Consider the following 23,211-nt stretch of genomic DNA (forward strand, 5'->3'; position numbering starts at 1 on the left):
GCTATGTATAAAATTTAATTGCTCTTCTTAATCAAGGCACAGCTAAGACATCTGTATTATAGTAATATTTCTTTTAATAGAATTATACAATAATCTAGGTTGGAAGTGAATTCTGGAGATCAGATGGTCCAACCTTCTGTCAAAAGCCGAACCTTAGATTTGATTATCTAGAGTCCTGCTGAGCCAAGCCTTGAGTATTTCCACTGTTCATATACTAAAGACACATAGCAACTAGAGTTTACAAAACTGCATTTGTGATCTCCATTTAAATAAATAAAACTAATGTCTGACCTAGAGATTAAAACCCCCCTGTGATTTAAAAATCACCAATATGGCAGTGATACAGAAATAATTTCATTCACTAAATAGTGGTAGAGAAGATTTGACAGTTTGGCAAAGAAAGGTAGAAGACGAAATTCAACATAAAATTTTGTTATATGCAAAGTAAAAACTTGAATAAAGAAGCAGAAGTCAATGTTCTCGAGGTTTTGTGCCACTGCTGCATATACTCCAAATGAACTGAAAGGCACATCTTTGCATCTTGCATATGCCTGCATGTGAAAATGAGAAAATGTAACCTTGTACTAAGTACTCAAAAAATACTTTGTGGAAAGGATGGAATTTTTTATTTTAATTTTACAGAAGAAAACTATCTGGTTAATAATACTATTAGTGAGAAACACAAAAGAAAAAATGTAAAAAGAAAAAACATACCCACCTGGCTACTGAATACATAAACAGAAAATCGTTGTCAGGTGATCCAGGACTCTTACTATAATCTGTATACTTCTTCTGTGTGGTACTTTTTATATCTTTCATTACAGATTCCATTTCTTTACTGAGATTGGTTTCAGACTATGAACAAAGACACAAAAGAAGATTAGTTAATTCTACCTGAAGAAATGCAATAGCTGATCACAAAGCGTAGCGCTTTCATATTTATAGAAACACATTTGCAGGTTATAAAACAAATACGTATTAAAAGCCAGTATTCTGTCCCACAGAAGTGTTATAATATTCAGAAAGTTGTTCTGAATATGAAAACATCACCATTCTGTCCATCTGCTGAGATCAAGAATCTCATTGATTGCATTATTTTAAAGTACATGAAAAACAACACAAAGTATCTCCATCAAGAATGGAAGGCTAGCAAAATTTAATAGAATTAATTCTATCATACAGAAAGAGCTCATGAAGCTCTGGAATACATGAGCACCTCCAAACTGCTCTTTCTGTAAAACAGGTAATCCATACCTTAAAATGCTCTTAATAGACATCCTTTAAATAGTTTCCAGTTACAAAGGATACTGGTGTTTTTACATTGTAAGGAAATGCTAAATGAATTTTATATTACATGACTCAATTCTATGTGCACTACTATGGAGAGAAGTAAAAATGTACTCCATAAAAAATTGTATTAATCACATTTTCTCATAGCTTTCTAATTGTTTTGTTTTGTTTTGTTTTGTTTTTTTTTATTAGGTAATTCAGTAAGTGCTGTAAATATTTTAAATTTCTTGATATGAAAAAAAAGAGTATGCTGTCTTCCATATCAGAATAAAATGAGGTTTCCCAGGTTGTTGAGTTTCTAATAGGTCACAAATGAAACATAATGTCAAAACTGAATGATACAGGCAAATTAACAAGGATCTTTCTGCCTTACACTGATGCTTACTGGGAAAGTTCCCAGCTGTTCTTGAAGATCTTCCACCTCTTGTACAAGATCTTGCATACGCTTGTTACTATGACTTTGCCAGAGGCTTCTTTCCACATCATTTCCAGGATAACAAGGAAGAACACTGTTAGCAAACTGCCTACAGAGGGGACAGGTAAATTCTCCTTTGTCCACTGAAAAACCCTGGAGGACCTGGTCATTCTAAAACAAAATAAAGAAGATGTAGCTGAAATTTATAAAATTATGATTTTTAATTTGACATTTCAGGTGTATAGCTAAAGAACTAAATCTAAAACCAAAACACTATTAAGAAAGAATAACTGGGATAGTTCTTCATTTCAGTGAAAAAGGTCTTAACTGCTAAGCTAAAGATTATCTTACAACCCTCCAAGTCAATTAATTTCCTAATTTTTAACTACTCTTCATTGTCAATAATATCCCCATAATAAACTAGAAATACTTCAACAGGGTAGTGTGAACATTTCACATGTGTTGTCTCTTTCTAGCAATTCCCAATAAAGTTTGAGAGTCACAAAATCACAGAATCATTCAGATTGGAAAAGACCCTTGGGATCATCGAGTCCAACCATCAGCCCTATTCTACAAAGTTCTCCCCTACACTATATCCCCCAACATCTCATCTAAACCACCCTTAAACACATCCAGGGATGGTGACTCCACCACCTCCCTGGGCAGCCTATTCCACTGTCTGACCACTCTTTCTGTGAAAATTTTTTTCCTAATGTCCAGTCTAAACCTTCCCTGTTGCAGTTTAAAGCCATTCCCCCTTGTTCTGTCACTAATTACCTGTGAGATGAGACCAGCACCAACCTCTCTACACTGTCCTTTCAGGTAGTTGTAGAGAGTGATGAGGTCTCCCCTCAACCTTCTCCTCCTTAAACTGAACAGTCCCAGCTCCTTCAATCACTCCTCAGAGGATTTATTCTCCAGGCCCTTCACCAGCTTCGTTGCCCTCCTCTGCACTCACTCCAGCACCTCGATATCTCTCTCGTATTGATGTGCCCAAAACCGGACACAACACTCCAGTGTGGCCTCACCAGTGCAGAGACAGGGGGACTGTCACCTCCCTCCTTCTGCTGGTCACACTATTTCTAATACAAGCCAGGATACCGTTGGCTTTCTTGGCCACCCAGGCACACTGCTGGCTCATGTTCAGCTGGTTGTCAATTCGAACCCCCAGATCCTTCTCTCCCAGACAACTCCAGCCACACCTCCCCAAGCCTGTAGCGGTGCATGGGGTTGTTGTGGCCCAAGTGCAGGACCTGGCACTTGACCTTGTTGAAGCTCATCCTGTTGACGCTGGCCCACCGATCCAATCTGTACAAGTCTCTCTGTAGAGCCTCCCTATTCTCATGCAGATCAACACTCCTGCTTAACTTGGTGTCATCTGCGAACTTACTGATGATCCACTCTATGTCCTTACCAAGATCATCAATAAAGATGTTGAACAGAAATGGTCCCAACACCGAGCCCTGAAGAACACCACTTGTGACTTGAGTCCCTTGACAACAAAGCAGTTTTGAATGCAACAAGTAGTTACCATTTAGTCTGTTATACTAAATAATACATTAAAAAAATGATTGCATAAAATCTGATGACTTCTATCAATGCTGAGCTTGTGGCAACATTTTGCAGTGCCATTCAAAAGATCTGCAATTGGGCTGCAAGAGGTCGAGGGGGGTGAAGGAGGCCAGCAACATCGGTGGAACACTACCCTGTTTACTGAGACCATGTGAAAATAAGGATTCTAGCCAACAATTTCTGAAGCTTGACCAACAAACTCTATTTTAAAAACATATATAGTAGTCATTTCCTGACAGTATTTTCCAAGGAGGAAAAAAATTTGCATAATTCACAGGAGTTAAACTGTTTTAACTATTTCTCTAAACTGTATGCATATACGTAATATATACTACACATAACTAGAGATAAAAATCTAACTTTCTGTAACTTAATATTCATATTAGGAATTAACCAAAAGCACAAGTGTATATTTGTAAAATTCCCCTCCATTTAAAATTGTAATGTTAATGTAAATTTTTCTTCAGTTCTCTGTAGTTTCTAACACACAGTAAACATCAGAATAAGAATCTATGAAACAGAAATCAGGAGTATAAGAAATGCTTTACCTGAATATGCACATCAGAAAAAAACTCATTCAAACCCAGTGATTTATTTTTTTAAGAACAGGATTAATTTAGTCTAGTATTTTTTCTGATATAACAGAATAACTGAAACCAAAGTACTATTATTAATAATATCAAGATGTATTAAGAATATTTATTATCTACAGTTCTTGAAACATAAAAACATCTTGTCCATTCATGTAAACCCAATCTTTCTCTCTCTGAAATGAACAGCATAAATCCAATTGACTTCACTACAAACAGTTCAGATCCTAATAAAGAATATTATCTTTAGTTTTACTTACTCGTAAAGATTCCATGTAAGATTTGTGACAATCTATATGTAACGTGTGACCACAAGTTTGTACATAAACACCTCCTTCCCAGCCTATGGACACTGCTTGCAGACAGGAACTCTAAAAGAAAGCAAAAACATGGAGAAAAAAAAAAAGTGTGTGTGTATATATATATATATATATATATATATACATACACATATATATACACATATATGTATGTATATGTATGTATATATATATGTATTTACAACAATTTATTTTAAGATTTTTAAAAAATAAAGATTTTTATTTGCATGCTAATTAAAAGATATGCTGTGGAAAATAAAGTACTTACTTCTGCTAACTTACATGGCTATCATTATGCTATTCTTTTCAACAGAATTCCAAACACTGAAGTTAAACTTCTGCAATTCTTGTAACTTAAGATAATGACTTCTTTAAAGTACCTCTTGTATTAAAGCATGAAGGTGGCTCTAACCCTACCATCTGTTCCAACAGTACTAGTTATCCCATGTCCAACAGCAATAATCTGTTCCAATACATTTCATTCAGTTTTTATGTAACCAAAACTACAAGATCACAGTTATATAATAAAACCCCAATCTGTTATTAAAATTTAGTATGAACACTTAAGGCTTTTAATGTACTGTTGTATATAACACATCATAGAGGGAAAAGAGAAAAAAATTCTTGTTTAGTGAATTGAGTTTTATACTAGGATTGTTTTGAAAACATTGGCCTTACTCAAAGACTGCACTTATAGCCTGCATGTCAAAATAAAGTTCCCTCACTGGTAGTTCTCAAAATAATGAACTGAATAAACAGTCACCACTGGCAAACATGATAAGGAATTGTAGAAAAATCTCTTGCAGAAAACTAGCTATAAGTCAGTTTAATTATTAAATCTCAATTTCCCCCCAAAATAATTTCATATACAGACTGAAATGTACATTCCAGTTATACATATAAAGAACAGAAAAGTATTTATGGGTACCAGACTTGGAAAACTATTTTTAGAGTAGACTCACCCTAAAATGGTCTTAATGTATGATGTAAAACCAGTGTACTGTGAATAACCAACCCTGATAGTTGCATTTTCTAAGGAAGTCGTAGCATCTCACTTTTTTCCCCTGCATATGAGCAGGAATCAAAATAGAATTACAGTTCCAGCCACAAGACACGCTCCTATTTACCTTGTCTCAACATCACATTCACCCTCTCAGGCCACAGAACATGAAAAACTTTTTCTCCTACTAGTTCCTGCATAATTTAATAGACTGCACTATTAGTAAGGCACAATCATATGATATACATCAATAAGCCCCACAGGACAAATGCTTCACTCAGGAAAAGCATTATTTACTGCATGTGTTTAACAAGGCTACTTAGTAGCATTTGCGTAAGAAAAAAAACAACCTCAAAGTCTTTGCAGAAAGGTTTTACTCTTGAGTTTCATTTTTGAGTGAAAGGTTTTATTCTTAAGTTCAGAAATAAAAGAGATTCCCAAGTAAGCCATAGGCTTGGGATGGAGCACATCTATATCAAGCTACTGGTTAGAGTACTATATGATTCTGAAAATAGTCCTGTCATTCTAGCATATGAAGTTTTACCTCTTAATCCTCAGTCATATCACTCCATATTAAAAATGATCACTTGCAGTGATTTCTCCTTTGATGGGCAAGAACACTACTCCCTGACTGACAGCAAGCATCAAATTTCCACACAAAATGAATCTCTATGGAGGGAACTGGCCTGTTTTGCCCAATTGGTATATAGCATGTAGCTTCTGAATATGTTTTTTCCTTCCAGTAGAATAAGCTAGATCATGTTTCATAACATAAATTTTCATATATAAGTGAAATTATTCTCTTGCCTCCTAAAATCTGTTATTAGAGGAAGGACACTTACTGGGAAGGACAGAGTTGATAAATAAAAAGACTTCTTATTGTTTAGCTCAGCTGAACAAGATGCTTAAGACACTAACAGATGTTCCATTTTTATGCCAAAAGAAATTTAAGGATTAGTTCTTTCATGCAGAGACATTTTTAGCACAGTAGTAACCTGGGAACTTGAAAGCAAAAATAGCTAACTCAGACTAATGTTTGAATCAGGACTGGAATTTTTGAAAGCAAGGATCCATTTGCTCATTGCATTACAATATATTTTAGACTAATCTCTTAGTAGCGTTACTGAGCAGAAAGGGAAATAAACACTTCAGAGAGACCAAGTTTGAGTAACATTTTCCTTGGAACTGCTTTCATTTGTAGTATGCAAATGTGAAAATAAAGCTACAGTATTGCTTCACTTTTAATCACTTCAGTAGGAAAAAAGATATTAACTATCTGAAACAATAAACAAAAACCATCAGTGTCAAAATAAGAAAAGCTTTTCCAGAGATTCTTTCTGAACTAAATTATCTTTTGTTCAGGAATAATTTCCTGTTTATGTCTTTAAAAGTTTTACTTTCTAGCAAGGAAATATATAATACTTGTCTCAGGAGAAGGCATTTTTCTGAAAACATTGCCCAATTTTTAAAACTATATCAAAACAAGTATGAGATTTAGTCTAAATTAATCTATTCTACATAAGCAAACTTGGTTGCAGTTGGCAAATTTCAATTATCTGTTATAACAGATTAAAATAAAGGTAGCAATCATGTCAGAGTAAAAATTGCCACAGTTTTTCCTCTGTAAAGCTCCTAAAGGCTGATTACTTAGATCTGCCTAAGAGCTGGTATGTCACCTGGGACTAGTCTATAGGAGCTAATTTAGGGTCATAGTTTACATATTCTTCTCCCCAAGAACGATTTCTCAGAACAGTTATATAGTATCTCACATGGTTTTACACACTAGCAAGGAAGGTCACAAGCAGCACTTCCACAAAGGTCTACAACTGAAGAAGTCTTGTTAAGCAACAAGAATTGACTCTCAAAATTAAATATAAAAAACTATAATATAGCTTTGTGAAGCAATGCAAAACTCTGCTTGGAACAGCTAACAGAAGTGCAAAATAGAAAATAACATACCAATTACTGTAAAATTGAACTTCAGTAATATTGTGCAGAGTTTAGGATTCAGCAGAAGAGGATGAAGTTTTCTGCTAGTCCCTCCTTCCCATCCATTCATTCTCCCCTTCTCTGCAGTAGCTCAGAAAACTGTTACAGATTAAAACAGCTCTTTCCACTCTGTGCTGCCAAAAATACTTATAACTGATTAAGAGTAATTCCTTGATCAGGTTTTCTGAACAGCCACAAAAAACCTGGTGTTATGAAAGTAAAACCTAAGACAGCAAACCACAAAACCAATTGTATGGTCATGCTGAATTGTGAAGTACCTTCTTCTAGAGAACATCTGCATCAGTATTTAATGACTATATAGCCTGTAGATATACTAGATGCCTATCAGAAATAGAACTAGGGAAAAGCCAGGTGTTTTTTAAAAACAAGGACTCTTTCAAATGCAAACACCTCGTAACTTCTGTAACATAACAAAGTGTTCAAATACAGAAATTAAACTAGGATGACTCTGAGTTGTAATTTCATCTACCTTTTTACATGAATTTTTCATAAGCGGTAGTATTGTTCACGTGAAATACTTACATCTTTAAAATATCGTTGTAAAGTTGTAAGCCTCACATCATGCAGTGCTGCACAGGTATCCCAAGGGTATATTTGCTCTTCTTCAGTAGTTGGTAATTTCTTTGGCTCAGTACTATTGCGGCATTGTCCCAAGACTGTATGAAGAAAAGAGGCAATAAAGAGTGCAATGGAGAACAATATGCTAAAAAATTAGGAAAATAATCAGGAAATCCTGGTTTGTAACTACAATGTGCTTTGATGATGTTAAACAGTGAAAAATAAATTAAAGAAACTAAATACTGAAAGTTGTGCTTTTGTACTCGTACATAAAGTGTATATATACATACACATACATATGGATACACTAATGGCTATTTTATTTTCTTCCAACACCTGTTTTTCTGCAAGTCTATTAGCTTTTGCAAACCCTGCAGTATATAACAGGAACTAGGAGGGAATTAAACTGTTCACTCTTTTCCCAAATGTTTAAAAATTTTCTCAATACCCTTAGACCTACCCATGTACCTCATGGAGGACCATCCACAGAAAATGGAAGACTGTGTCTTTCCAGGAGACTCAACAGTATTTATGCACACATATTAAAAGCTGCAGAAACACTGCTTGTCCAAGTCACACATTCATACCTGAGGATGCTTGTAAGAGTACAACTAGACCTGTAGGTCTATCTTCAGTAGAAGGACCACTTTGTCCACAAATAACACAATCGTATATTGCCTCAGAAACGTGCTGTTCTGATGTAGCTACCTCCATTGCAATATCAGCATCTGGCGATTCTAAAAAAGGATAAGAAATTTATACTAAACAGAGAGAAAGAAATACAATTGCATCTATATTTAGTGACAAAAAACTCCAAAATAATCTCTCTAGTTTATCTACAACTAAAACATTGACCCTTGCTTAAAACTTACCTTGCTGCTTAAAACAGACACCTACACAATGAAGTACAAGGTTGACCATATTCAATATTATTCTGAGTGGAATTAAATGTTTAGTTTGAGTTTTGTATTAAACTTTATCTCTTTAAAACTTCTATAAAGCAGAGATATAATTTCTATTTCATTATATTGAAAACTCTGAACAGAGAGAGATTAAGGGCAATGAATATGAATTGCTACTAAAACCAGATTTGCTCATAACTGACTCTTAACAACAATTAGAAAGAAAAATTTAATCTGAAGACCTTAGAAATAAAGATGCTTAGACAAGGTGAATGAATCATACAACTAAAAATGAAAACATTTCTTTTTTAATATGAAACTTGGACAATCTTTAAAAATTTGGGGTGCATTTAGAAAGTAACCTGCTGCTATGCAGCAGATGTTTAGTTTAACATTTACTGTATACAAGATGTAGCAAATATCGGGGTTTTTAATGGTCCACATTATTATTTCCTAGGTGCACAGAAAGAAGTGTTCAAGGCTAAGGACCAGCTTCAATGTAGTGAAGCAAATGCACTTACGTAGCTTTGTTCACATGATGGTGGTGGTGGTTTCAGTGCAGGAGGCTAACCAAAACAGAAGCAATTTTATTTTACAATCAAAGGTAACACTTCTTTATTGACTTCAAAAAAAAGCACCTTAGGACCAAATGAGCCTTTCCTGACTCTGTGATTCTGTGACTGCTCACCAACACATACAGTCAGCCTCTTTACCTAGAATATAAGGGTGCATTGTTTCCTAGAAGACAATTTTTCCAAAGGAAAACACCTTCTCCCTACCTTCAACCATGTCTTTTATCTCCTTGATTAAGAAGGCCAAGTTTCTTGATAGAGAAACCAAAAACCAGCAGAACTGCTTTTAGGAGAGCTGCTCTCCTGAAAGTCCCCTACAAGTTCAGCACAGGAGGCCTGCTGCTACAAGGAGAGTGTGTTGGAGGTTAGGCGACATCTTTCTTTGCTATGAAAAGCCCCATACAATGCTCTCACTCACAGGGCATAATCAAACTTACACTGTTTTATTAACTATTGTTTTACTTGTCAGTTATTGAAGGTCATACGAAAATGAACTCCGATCTTCATTGACATGCAGTTGTTAATATTGTACACACGTCTATCACCATCTAGTGGCAGTTAGATGTACAATGAAAGAAAAATAATTCATCAACTGCAAATATTTTTAAGTCCAAACATCCAGAAAACCTAGAAGCAGCTGTAGCACAGAAGGAAGTAAATACTAAAAGCTATTTTTTATATTTAACATCACCTCATAATTGTGTAATGCACACTCATGTGTAATACCTATGTATCAGAAGCACATGACACGACTAGAGTTCCAACCTTCTTAGTGATCTTTTTCTAAAATATTGTCAATACAACGCAAAATATGCATCTATTCAATAGTTTTAAGTGCAGTAAGAGAATCTGGTGCGTCAATCTGATTTTGAACAACTCAATGGAAGTCCTCAAAAATCAGTCAACATTTAATTTACAAAATACCATTTCTTCATCATAAACTGCTTATTTTAAACCATAAAGAAAAAAATACAGAACTTAGTATTTAAAAGGTGTTTCAAAGCAATTCAGTATATGCAAGCTATACTTCTATTGCCTATGTGCAACAGGCACATAAAAATCAGCCTAATTTAATTTTCGAACTCAATGATCAAATGTGTGTTTCCCTCATAACCATTTAGATCTAGCGCTAGGCTGCTGTGGCAAACAATAAAATTTCAAGGGAACTAAACTTCTAGCACCAAGGAATACTTCCTAATAAAATAATTTCTCCCAAAGCTAGTGAGAGAAAACAAAATCAAATTACACAAAATCCATGGGTAATAAAAACTGGCACGAATTTAAAATCTCAAATAATTAAGCAGACCAAAAAACCCCAACCAACCAAAACCTCCCAATTCTTTTTGAATGGATTATGACAAACCTTGATTACTGGCTTAAACTAGTTGTTAGCTTCTTCGGAATAGATGCCTTGGGCTATGGTTTGTTTGAGAGAGTACATTTTTGGCAGTGTAATTACTGGCGTGAAAACATATCAGTTAACAGTCCAGAAAAAAGATATAGCAATGATCTCAGACTTGTCTGTCTTGCTTCCCTGAGTTTTGACTCTGTGGAGCTCCTGTGAAAGCAACAGACCCTGCCTCACCAGCTACATGATCTACCTACACTGTCAAGGACATGTTTCTCCTCATGTTTAAACTCCAAATACTGTTGAAAATGGACACTCTTTTCCCGCAAACTGCCTTCTAAAATATTTAATTAAAGCACTGATGCTTTTGAATATAAAGTAATTGGCATGTCTCCATTCTACTTCACTTTCAGCTACATATTTCCTATTTCACATGGGGTAAAACAAAACTAAACTGCATTTAACTGCAATAGCACTCATATGTGCTATGTGCTTAAAATGCCTAGATACTTGTAGCTCCACACCTTTTAAAAATTTTTCTCTCCATGTCATATAAACTAAAGTACAGAATTGCTTTGTGTTTTCCATGGCAACTTGTGAAACATTTATTTAAAATGACTGGAGTTATAATACCATTTTATTAATCTGATTTAGAAAATACAGGTTCTTATCAACTTTTAAAGCATGAGCTTACATTTCCTAGCTCCCAGGATGCAACTATAAAAAGACAGCTTAATGGAAATTGTTTAATTAAATGTCCTTTCCTATTAATTAAAAGTCTTTAAACACTGATTGTAATATAACATAAAATTCCTTCCATTCTGGCTAAAAACTCCAGTCATTATCACCAAGAACTGTCACATGAACAATGCCACATCAGTTGCAACAAGGTGAAATCTAATTCTCCTTATTTTGCTTCCACTGGTGCACAAACCCCCAACATTTTTTGCCAACGCTAGGAAGGTATTTCCATGAAAAATAGCACTTGTGTGTTATGTCCCAGAACAACACTGCCTTACTGAGTGCCAAAGGAATCCTTTGAGAGCTATTTGCTAAGATACTGATCTCAAGGCAAATTATTCCTCCACCTTTCAAACAGGTTTTGTAGGAGCCTGCAGTTTTGTTTTGTGTGAAAACCACTGACACCCAAAACAAGACATCTCGTCACTCCACTGGAGATTCAGAAAGTAGGTAGTGGCCACAGGAGAGCAAGGAAGATTAACGTGGCTTAATTGCTAGGCTGAAGCATGACTTTGCTAGTCAGGCAGCAGTCATACGAGACAGCAAATGTATTTTATGTCAAGCATTCTTTGGAATACAACCAAGGATGCTTACAGATTAAAACTCTGACTCCAAAGATTTAACCTAATTGATTTCACAGAGACTCATCCTGATGATGTCAATGCGTGCGAAAGAGCAGATGGGAAATACAAGGTTAAGACACATGGTACTGCTATCAATACACCAAGTTTCTCTCATGAGGTTTGTCTAATGTTGTAACACACTCCACCCCCTTATAGTGGGGGGGGTCTGAGACTTTATTCTTGTGAATTATTTCCAAAATCTGGATAAATATGAACCTCATTAAAAACAAAAATAAAAGCACTGAAGGAGGATGAAAACATTTAAACTGTGACAGAAATCCAGTGTAGTGTCAAACACTATCATTCCCATGGGTTTTCAAAAAGTTTAGCTCTTTGTTTAGTTTTGTACTAAGACAAATGAGAGACCCAAAGTTACAAAATCCTAGCATCTCCTACCTCCTAGCAAATTACTTATCAGTCTGCTAAAATCTAGGACACTGTTTTATCACAGAATGCATTGCTGCCTGAATTTTATTTCTTTTCTATTCCTCAGTTAAAGATTCACTCCCTTTCCTTCTCCCATCCAGCAAAACCCCATAACTGAAAGGGCTTTGTAAACACAGTAAATAAAGTTTACAGTCTCTGTTAACTGTAGTCAACATTTTTTCTGCTGTATACATTGTGTGTCAAAGTGGCCCCCTGGCATCAAAGCAACCATTAGTATGCTAATATTCTTTGCCCTGACCCAGCATATGTATTCTCAAGAGATCAGTACCTAATTTATTTTTCTATCTGGGGTTCAGAAGATTGAGCATTAGGAAATGTATGTCACCTCGCATTAAAACTCTGCACTTTTTTAACTCTAGCTAGGGAACATTCGCTTGAAGGACAAAATTACATCCTGCCAACACTCACATCATAGCAAAGAAACACAAAGATCATACTGCATACTTATGAGGCATCCAAAAAAAAAAAAAAAAAAAAAAAAAAAAAATCACACTGGGCACTTCAGAGACAGCAAAACTATTGAAGGAATGCCAGTTGTCTTAATATTTATAATTTAAAAATTAACCAATTTATGAATTTTCACTGAAATATTTCTGATTAAGTAGTTCAGCATCTTGGCTGTAATAGACCATAGATCATGATTATAAAACAGATCTTTACAAGTATCACTGTAATTTACTAAAGGCTATTATTAAAACTGGAGCAGAGGGATTTGGTTTTGTTCTTACCAAGTCCTGCCTGAAAAGCAGTGAAGTTTCAAAAATCTCTTTCATGGAGTTCCACATCAAAACAGATAAACCATAGCCTCACACTGGGTAAGGGCCCTCAAAACAAAGATGTAAAAGTAGCGATTGCTAGGAGACTGGAAGGCCTATGGAGTTGACACTGTATGCGATTAGAGGACAACACATTTTTGACTCGGTGGACATTATCCTCAGATATTTGAAGAGCTCTATCTGCTGCTCTTAGAATGATGATTCTTGGTTTATTTTTCTACTTTTTAAGTTTGTCCTGCAGTCAGACAGCTAAAGACAGCACAGTGGATTCTGTTCCATCCTTGTTCATTAACATAACTGTTTCTAAATTTCACTTAATTACTTCCAGGCAAGCTTGAATGGCAATGTGATTCTGCAGATGTCACAGAATATAAAAAGTAACAGGGGGCACAAATGGAAAGGGCTACATAATCAGAATTTTTTCTACAGTGGTTATATGCAAGAAAATGCCAACCATTACTTTCAGAATCTCAGATGAATTTGTGAATTCCAGTTCAAATAAAGACTTTTTGCTGGTAAAATGAGACACATTTAATATTGAAAAATTAACATATAATTGAGTAAGTTCCTTTTAAGTCATGTTTTAATTGCACCATCTCAAAAATCAAAGAAGAGGAATGCTTCAGGGGATTAACAGTGGCTCTGTGCACTTTAATAAACAGTTTGGAAACTATTAAGTTTATGGGGTTTTAATAAAATAACCTTTAAGCTTTGGCTATTCTTTATTATTCCTATCATCTTCTGGACACATTTCTTTTCAGAGTATTTTCTGTCTGCTACATTGTCAAAAGAAAGCTATTATTAATTTAAGTGATATACCCAAAAGCAATTACACCAATTCTCACAATTTACCACTGAATCACATCCACATTTCATAGACAGAGAAGTTTAAAAGATGATGATGACACTACTAATAATAATTTACTCAAGTAACACTAACCAAATCACTGACACAGCCAGGGGAGCTGAAGCCTCACCATCCTTGCATTCTGACAGTGTTATTACTGTTACAACAATCAAGAAATGAACCTATTGTTGAATTTCAACCTATAACAGAAGTAACAGGTAACAAAGTTTGAATATATCAGAATGGAACATGTTTTAACTGACTAGTTTTAGTATGAATTTTTGTTTTCATTTGAAAGCATTTTTGTTTTAAAATGTACTATTTCAGCACAGCTATGATAAAATTCAGGGTAAGCCTATTAAATACTTATAGTAGTTTTAAATTGAATCACTCCAGAGAGACTAGTTTCAGAATTCTTACCATGTCTTGTGTTTTAAAGTCAGAGTAACAATAGTTTTGCCTCTTTTGCAATAATTTGCTATAACATATAGAGACTGCATTCACAGCTGAACAAATTACTTCAAGTAAAAAAAAAAAAAAAAAAAAAAAAGGTTTTTAAATAAATCCTACACTCTACAGTGGAATACGTACTTCCTTTCTGTGAGCTATTTTAATGACAGTTAGAAAATAAAGGCTAGTTAATACTGGACTACAGTACAAATTCAGTGTATTTTCATTGAGAACTCAGAAAACAGTATGGCAACCTAGGAGACACTGAAAAAAGTCAGTAAAAAAGCAAAGCAATTATTCAGCTAACAAAATGTCTGGAATTCTATTAAATTGTTGCCAAAAAATGTCTTCATGCAGAACAACTTTATGAAAACGTAGTCCATTAAGTTGATTCTATCCACCGCTGTGCATGACCTGGTATAACTGAAAACAAACACTATTTTTATGTTGAGATATCTGAAGTTATTCATTGTTTAAATAATAAGAAACAAACAATTTAAGTGTTGCATGCTCAAGAGCTTTTTAATGCACCATCTTAAGCACAACGGACCAGGTCTGCCTGTTACAGAAATTAAGCGTTCTTTAAAATATTTGACATACATAAGTAAAAGCTAACTGTTCCCAGTACTCCACATAAATACATGCTGTGTAATTTATTGATTTGGTTAGTATGTTTCATCCAAAAATCAAACGAGTTACTTTAAGCATAGCTTGTAAAACTCAAGCATGCAAGTATTTATGCATACATATAGCTGTATTAGCATATATATATTAGGTAAATACATAGATACATGTGATTTCATATATAAAACCATCAACTTTAAAGTTGCAATATGAACAATTCAAAATACAAGTGACTGAAGAATCAAAGTTTCTCAGCTGCTTTCAATTAGCAACGACTGTAAAAAGACTTAATTCTTAATATGTATAATGCATGTTTCTTCCTGCCTTCTTCCTTACTTCAACAAATAGATTAAAAAGAAATAGCTACCCATTTAATAAGCATGACTTAATCCCATTTTTATCTGTGAACTTTGTGTTGTATTGCACATCATCCAAACATAACACCATATATATAGTCATTAATTTGCTAAAGAAATTTAAATGACTGCTGTATCCAAGACCTTCATAAGCATAAAGCGAAAAATCTCAGCAATCTAAGAACTGAAGGGAATTTCACAATTTCAGAATATCAGATTTTTTCAGCAGCAACAGTTGTCAAAATATTTCTAACCGGTGCTTAAACTCAGATCAAAACTACATAGCAGATGATATTTGACTAAGGGGGGGGGAGGGAAGAAAATAGATTCCTGCTTTTTCTTATCTTTCAAAAGTGCTAATTTTTAATGAAGTAATCCAGATGATTAAAGTATTTTCCATTCCTCATTTAACAAGCAAACTAATCAAGATGATGTGCTTCTACACAGCAGAACCTGAAAGAACTTATTCTCAAGAAAAACAAGAGCCAATTCTGCTGTAAAGCCTGTACATGAAATAGAATACAATGTTATCACTTATAGCAACTGAGATGATCTAAAAATTATGCTTTCCTTAATTCTATACATAAATTTAAAATGCAGAATTTTTACCTTATTAAAATTTGAGGCTCTATGAAGAAATAATCTTAAATTTTGGGACATTTAACATTAAAAGGTAATACTTTAAAACCATCACACACATTTAATCATTTTATCCACTGTGTATTAAGAAGAAAATAGGAATAAAATTATGTCCTACAGATAATGTGTTCTCTTTTAAATATTTTCAAGCTAATTTATTCTTTAGGAATTATGTATTCAGTATTATCTGTCCTAAAAAACATAACTTTAAACCTCTTAAGATGTATTTAGTGAACAATTGGATACAGTAGTGGGATCTGAGGGGAGGGGGGGTTTTTTAGCATTTATTTGAGGTTTGGGGTTTTTTTTTAAATGTTTGAGTAAAAGCCCTAATACTAATGTGAAAATAAAAAAATAAAAATAAGCAAGCAGTCAATGACACAAAAACTTACCAACATCCATAGCAGTTTCCATGAAGCTTTTCTGCCTTGAGGCAAATTCAGCCAACAATTTCTGTTGCCTTTCTCTGGCCTTCTGTCGTCTTGAGTGAAAGAACAAGGGGGAAGAAAGAAAAGAAAAGAAAAAAAGAGTATATACAATGGAGGAAAAAAGAAAAACCTTATAGTGTCAGGCTGACTACAGTTGCCACCTTTAATATCATCATTCAAAATTCCTCTAAATAAAAGATTAATTTTCAAGCCTAAAAGGAAAGTCTCTGGCTTTAAAAGTAGAGTTTTCTTAAGTAAGAGTTATTTTCTTTTGAAGGAATAAAATCCTGTTCTAAAAAACCCTTCAGAAAACCAAAGGATCTTTTAACAGATTAGGACACAGCATCATAAGGAAGAGAACCCAAGGCATTATTCTTGGAAGTTTTTTTCTGTTACATAAGGGAAGAATAACAGAGTGAAATATCAACTGTTGTACAAAAACAAGTACTCCTGAAAGCAACCAATGTTTACAAGTTAATAATTAAAGCCTACCTCACTCACTTTTAATATCAAGCTTGATGCCAATGGAAACAATTATGAATAATTTATTATCTAGCTCAGGCTCCTCATACTGGTTCCTTCTTCTCTACCTCCACCCAAAGATACTGGTCACCAGCAGCTTTTATACCTGGACTTAAAGAAGTTTGAGACTGCTTCCAGACTGAAAGCCCTCATCTCCCTGGAGCCAAGCTGACTTCACTGACTTTTTCCTCATCATTTAACACAGCTCTGGATTTACAAATGCAAGACATTAGAGATTCATTCTTGTCTATCCTTCTATATAAACTGTATTAGTGATCTGTACAAGGCTACATGACCAGCTGTTCCGTAACTCCCTACATACACATACTGCAGCGGGTATAGGAATACTGATGGATGTAAAAAGATAAAGAAAACAGACATCGATTTTCCTCTTCCTGAGGTACCAAGAAAGGATTTTTACTTTGACCAGAGTTTACAAGTAGAAGAAATGGGAGAGAGTTAAGTGGGAAAATCTAACAAAACTCACATCACAGCTGCTCACCACATGGTGCATGCAAAGACTTACATGCCCCAAGGCTGAGGGTTTTACAGAGCACCTCCCCAGTGCAGCCAGGGAAGCTCTATCATAGCTACAAACTCTGTGCATCAGCACTTACAAGGAATTCTTTTCCCTAGCTCAGAGATGATTCTGATAACTAACAAGGGATTTAAAAACATCACTTGGCATCTGATGTGCTGATGGGTGAGTCCTCTTTAATCTCCAGCACTGTCTGATTATCACTGTTCTGGCACAGGAACCAGCATGCACAGTCCCAAAGCAGCTAATATACTGTAACCTGCTATCCTTAGGTGGCCTGTTTATAAGTCAAAGCTTCTTAAAGGCACCTTAAAAACCCCAATATCTCTGCCCATTTATCTGTCACATTGTACAGCTACCATTTCTCAAAATAACTTCTATTTACAACAATCCTAAGATTCATTATTCTGAGGATCATACCAGGGCATTCATTAAACCTGGTTTTATTTATTTCTCCCTGGGAATTTCTCAATATACTCCTTGACTAAGAGCAGAATGACTGTAAATAGAGGCCTTTAATAAGAAAACATAAACTAACTCTGACAGATTCAGTACAGCTCAGTAATTTTCCGTGATGGCCCATGGGAGTATGACACTGCAATTGAAAAAATACTGCAAGCAGCTCAAGCTCTCTTCTAGTTCTGTATTTCTGTTTCTATGGCGACAACCCATTGCCTGAGTGATGCCAAGTGTGTCATTATATGCTGAATTAACCAAAAAGGGTTATCATGGAATGTTCACAATCTGCTCAGTCTTTGCTAATACAAAACTGGACTTGGGGGAAAAACAAAACAATCAAAAAAAGTAGAAATTGCAGCCTGACTATATGAGCACTGTCAGTCTATGAGATTAGTAATTTGAGTTATCACATACACTGTCCATTAATAAACCTTATGGGTCCCCAATGCTATTATGGATTTGGGGAGAAGAAAATAGTCACTCAGAACAACAAAGAACTGGAAACATTTATTTTCATCAATTATGTTAGCACCAGAACTTAACTGAAAACTTACAAGTCTCCACAACAGATCCTTGAAAAGATCATATCCTTCATAGGTGGAAAGGAATGATCTTACCCTTTTCTATATGAAAAGTTACTTGATTCATTGAATCCTGTGCTTCTCGCATGCATAAATCTAGTACTACTGAGTACCACAATAACAAGTAGGTATCCAAGATATAGCTGTGTTTTATCTAAAGCAGCCATTCAGTCTGCCACTTTCTGAAAGACAATTTTACATGCTAAACCTTGACTATTTTTCTCATTTACTGAACTATTACAAGGGATTTTGAAAATTAAACCATTAACTGAACACTTTCAAGAAAAAAATTAATTTTCCTTTGTAAAGTATGTAACTTATTAAATCTGGTTAAATTTTTTTTATGTTTAATTTTCAAGTACAGTGTTGGTCTTGGACATATCAGAGAATTTAATGAAAAAATTATTTTAAATCAAATAAGAATAGCAGGATAAATAAAAGTAATCCAGAAACCAACTGAGTCAGATGGCTGCATGTTTCTACCCAAATTTCTAGAACCATTATCATATAGTCTGGTTACATAAACCATTAATACATCAAAATACTGCACAAACCAATACTCAAGAGGATTCTTGTCCATTCCAAGCTGGTGGCAACATAATTTAAAGATCTAAGTTAGCAAGGTGCAGGTTCTTCCTCAACACCCACATAAATCAGATATATTCAAAATGGATAAAGATGAGAAGTATAGAATTAAGACTTACTCTTTTAATAAGTACTTCATGCAAAGACCTAGAGACAGATCAATCAACAGATGCACAACACACACTGCCCTTCTACAGTGCCTTTACTTTGATATTAATGTTACCTTTCTTCTTTATCCAGAGTTTTCTTCTCTGCAGAACTAATCTTTTTTGGTGGTACAGGAGGTGTCACCTTCCTGCATATCTCTTCAATTATACGTTTATTCAGTCTGCTCTGTACAGCAGCTTTCAATAAAATTCTTTCTACTGCTGTCATTCCATCACCGTGAGAGTATCTTGGAATTTCTGGGTGGATTAAAACATCCACATCATCCAACCACGGAGGATAGTAAGAGTTTTGTTTTCCTGAGAGTTTGTGATGCAATTTAATCAACAAGGACAGTATGCTTTCCTTGACTTCTAGAATGGCTGTAGTTAGCTGTGGAGTTGCACCAGGTGCTGACCATTTCATCGATGTTTTGGGCCGAACCACCTGATTTGCCTCACTGGTGTTCCGATTGATGATCTCCTGAAATTTCTTTCTTCGTTCTGCGACCAAACTGAACACTTGAGCTGTCCCCGAGTTCTTGGGAAGAAAAAATTACGATGTTTAATTTTCAAAAGTACAAATGTAAACAACATACATTTATAAAACTATAGAAAATACTTTAAGCTAGGAGGAAAAGCACGAAACATTTTAAGTTTCCTCTCCCCTTCCAAAACATATTGAAATTTGGTATAGCAAAATACTAAGCCTGCATGTCATATTTTTATACAAATCAGTTATACACAACTGCATAAAAAGCCAAGTACAAAATGAAAATAGTATCCATATCAAAACAACTAACAACTGGCTTTAGTCAAATTTAGAATTCCGTTCTCCAAGTAACGTTTCCTTACTTTTTCTAGAATACTCATAATTTCAGTATCTTTATGTCACTTAAATGTCTTTAATATTAAAGTCTACTGAGCACTATTGTACAACGTAACTCATAATCCGACACAGATGAACGCAGGTGAGCCCACACATCCCTATGGGCATTGTCCATTTTGTGTGGATTTATCAGCTAACATCCAGAAGCCACATACCCATATTTGCAAGCAGAGTTTGCTATTCAGGTGTGAGCATATGAGTGCAGTTACATTTAAGACAGAGCCAATTCAGACGTTTCTATTCTATGCCACCCTTGATTTCAGTCCCAAATCAAGGATACATGGAAGCAACTTGCATAAACCAAAATCCATAGCAGAGATGTTTCCTGAATATTTTGAACATGAAATTCAGAACACTTTCAAATTTTACCCTCTCCTCAGAAGACTGGGCAGCCAAGAGATACCAAATACTTCAGAGATCAAATATAAAAATGAGATTCTGACAATCACCTCACCTACCTTCTGTATGTTTTAATCTACTTCATCTCACCTACCTTTAAATTTTGATCTATTTTTCTAACACTAACATGCAAAAGAACTATCCATTGTACTTCACTACATCTAGTATATAGTAATATGAAGTGCTGTATACAAAAGATACAAAAGCAATCCTGACACACAGATTATATTACCTACTGACTATAACTCTTTCAGGATCCCACCATTTACATATTAATTTTGTTTTCCCAAAAAGCCCAAATAAACTTTCCATTAATAATTTCAATTGCACTTTCAAAGTAAGGATAAAACTTACCTAGATTTGAGAAAGATAAGACTGCATATTAAATATTAGTAGTATCTTGGCAAGACAAAACAGGCCTAAACACAAAGCTCAAGCAGTAAGCTATCAGTGACATTTTATATTTGATAGAAACCTTTTATTTCAAAATACATATTAAAAGTGTAAGGGCATTTTGTTCCTTAAAAGTTTACTACCTAAGATTACAATCAAGAATATGAAAAAAGCATGAGCCCTTGCAAGATGAATTAAAGGAAATTCAGGAAAATTAGAAGATTTCACTGAATGTTAAGGTGAGCACAATTAAAGCCACATTGCTAGTTAATTGCTTAGGAGGACAAACTGCACACAGATCTACCTCTCTCTGGAGGCTCTTCCGCCTTGAACTCTGGTAGATTGAGGACAAAAAAAGGTATTAAATACATCATTTAGAATGAGGTATCATTTTAAATAACTTAATTTTTTTTATCAGTACACTTAGGAAAGATTACTGGAGGAGAAAAAATTACCCTAAGAAATTAATAAAAATGGTTTAAAAAAGTTCCTAAAAAACAAGCCAAAACAGGCAATAACTTAAAAACTAGTCTAGGAAAAAGACTGGTATTTGTATATACTTACTTGTGATGAAGCTAAACCATCAGAACTTGTACTTGCAGGTGGTTCCCTCTTCACCTCTGGAGCAGTTTCTGGTACTCTTACTCGGACATAATTAATGAAGTGACGCATATTAGAAACCAAGTTACTACCTGGAAACCAACTATCATGACAACGCTCTTGTCCACTTGCAGATTCCTAAAATAATAACAAAAAAAATTAGTATACTTTCTCTTACATGATACTATTGTAATTCATGTTGCTTTTAACAACTGTGTTACAGAGGTTATCAGCTCTCCGTAAGACAGGAACAGTATGTTGACCAGTATGTACCTCACTAAAGCTGATAATGCCTCTTAAAAATGGTGATGTGAGCGAGGACTACAGGTCTAATACATAAATCTACACATTTGATTTAAATATAATCAAATACAGCCATCAGTCCTATCTAGCAGGAGTAAAAGGAACTATTCAGAGTAATCCAATCTAATATTAATACAAAAAATTCAAACTCTACAGAAGTCCATCTCTGAAAAAAAGAGTGGCAGATCCTTAGTCATATAAGCAATGTTGAAAAGTAGGAAAAATTATGAAACTCATAGACCCTATAAAGGAACCTGTAATCACGAAAATAAAGGCTATTTAATGCCAAATTCTCATCAAAACCACACTTAAAATTTTGGCTAATTCACATATTTTAGAAGATACAGAGGTTTAGCAAGAAAATTCTCAGTAATAAAAGTTTTAGTCAAAAAAAATCTAGAAATTCATGCAAGTTTTAGATTCAAGCATTTAAAATATTGTTTGACCCAATTTCAAGTACTAATTTACACAGTAGTAAAGATCTAACAAATCTGTATTGCCAGGTTATATATACAGAAACTGTTGAAAAACATAACAAGATACCATATTCCACAACAGTATGTAATTTTCTTTTTTTCTTTTTTTAGTTGATCCCTGCTTAAGTAAATAAATAGTTTTATTGTAGTTTCTATGGTAAAACTATTACTTTAATAAACACCTACTTTAAAAGAATATATAAAATCATTAGACAATATTTTTGCATTTCAATGAAAAAGATGGTATTTATTCTTACCTCTTCATCTGACTCTTGTTCTGGAGAATTTTCCAACCCCAGCTCAATCAAATACAAAACCATGCAAAGCACATGTTCTGATAAATTCTGATGATCCATTAATATCTAGGCAGAAAAAGAAGGCAGAATATCAAAGATAAAACCTTAAAAGGTTTTCTCACAATCTCTATTACAAAAACTGCCAAAAACCTGATGGACTTCTCTAACCTAAACTGGAAGGTAAAGAAAGTAGCTGGCAGTCTTGAAGAAGCTCAAGATATGGATACAAATTCTATCTCTAAGCATGACCTTCCAGGTTAGCCACACTAGGAAGGGTAGAAAGTCTTGAGCCACATACGTGGTTTTTGCCTGGGCTTTTTGTTTGGGTTTTTTTTTTCTTAATTAAACACTGTGATCATAAGAGCTGTATCATGAGATATGAGTATCAGTTAAAAAGAAAAGGCTAGAAAGGCAGAACACTGTAACAAACACTAGCTACCCTAGTGTATTTTTGGTATACACTGAGCACCAATTTTAATATTTAAAACAGCTTTCTTTTTGTTCCACACTAACACTTTC

The 23,211-nt window shown here is 34.5% G+C and overlaps 1 protein-coding gene across 6 annotated transcripts in view; it reads right to left on the minus strand.

Annotated features, from left to right (window-relative positions):
* Positions 1 to 23,211, minus strand: part of UBR3 (ubiquitin protein ligase E3 component n-recognin 3) — a 101,388-nt gene that overhangs the window by 40,269 nt on the left and 37,908 nt on the right. For 4 of the 6 annotated variants that reach the window (XM_026852110.1, XM_026852106.1, XM_026852105.1 and 1 more), the window contains 10 exons: positions 22,654 to 22,758; positions 21,582 to 21,755; positions 21,322 to 21,351; positions 19,417 to 19,877; positions 16,473 to 16,561; positions 8,343 to 8,492; positions 7,720 to 7,853; positions 4,128 to 4,238; positions 1,664 to 1,876; positions 719 to 855 (listed from right to left, as the gene is read on the minus strand). In XM_026852110.1, the coding sequence (XP_026707911.1) occupies positions 719 to 855; positions 1,664 to 1,876; positions 4,128 to 4,238; positions 7,720 to 7,853; positions 8,343 to 8,492; positions 16,473 to 16,561; positions 19,417 to 19,877; positions 21,322 to 21,351; positions 21,582 to 21,755; positions 22,654 to 22,758 (1,604 nt within the window). The remainder of the gene's footprint in view (positions 1 to 718; positions 856 to 1,663; positions 1,877 to 4,127; positions 4,239 to 7,719; positions 7,854 to 8,342; positions 8,493 to 16,472; positions 16,562 to 19,416; positions 19,878 to 21,321; positions 21,352 to 21,581; positions 21,756 to 22,653; positions 22,759 to 23,211) is intronic. The other 2 variants (XM_026852108.1, XM_026852109.1) reach the window with 2 other exon arrangements.

This window comes from Athene cunicularia, assembly GCF_003259725.1.
Source record: "Athene cunicularia isolate RWA chromosome 7 unlocalized genomic scaffold, athCun1 chr7_part1, whole genome shotgun sequence".
NCBI lineage: Eukaryota > Metazoa > Chordata > Aves > Strigiformes > Strigidae > Athene > Athene cunicularia.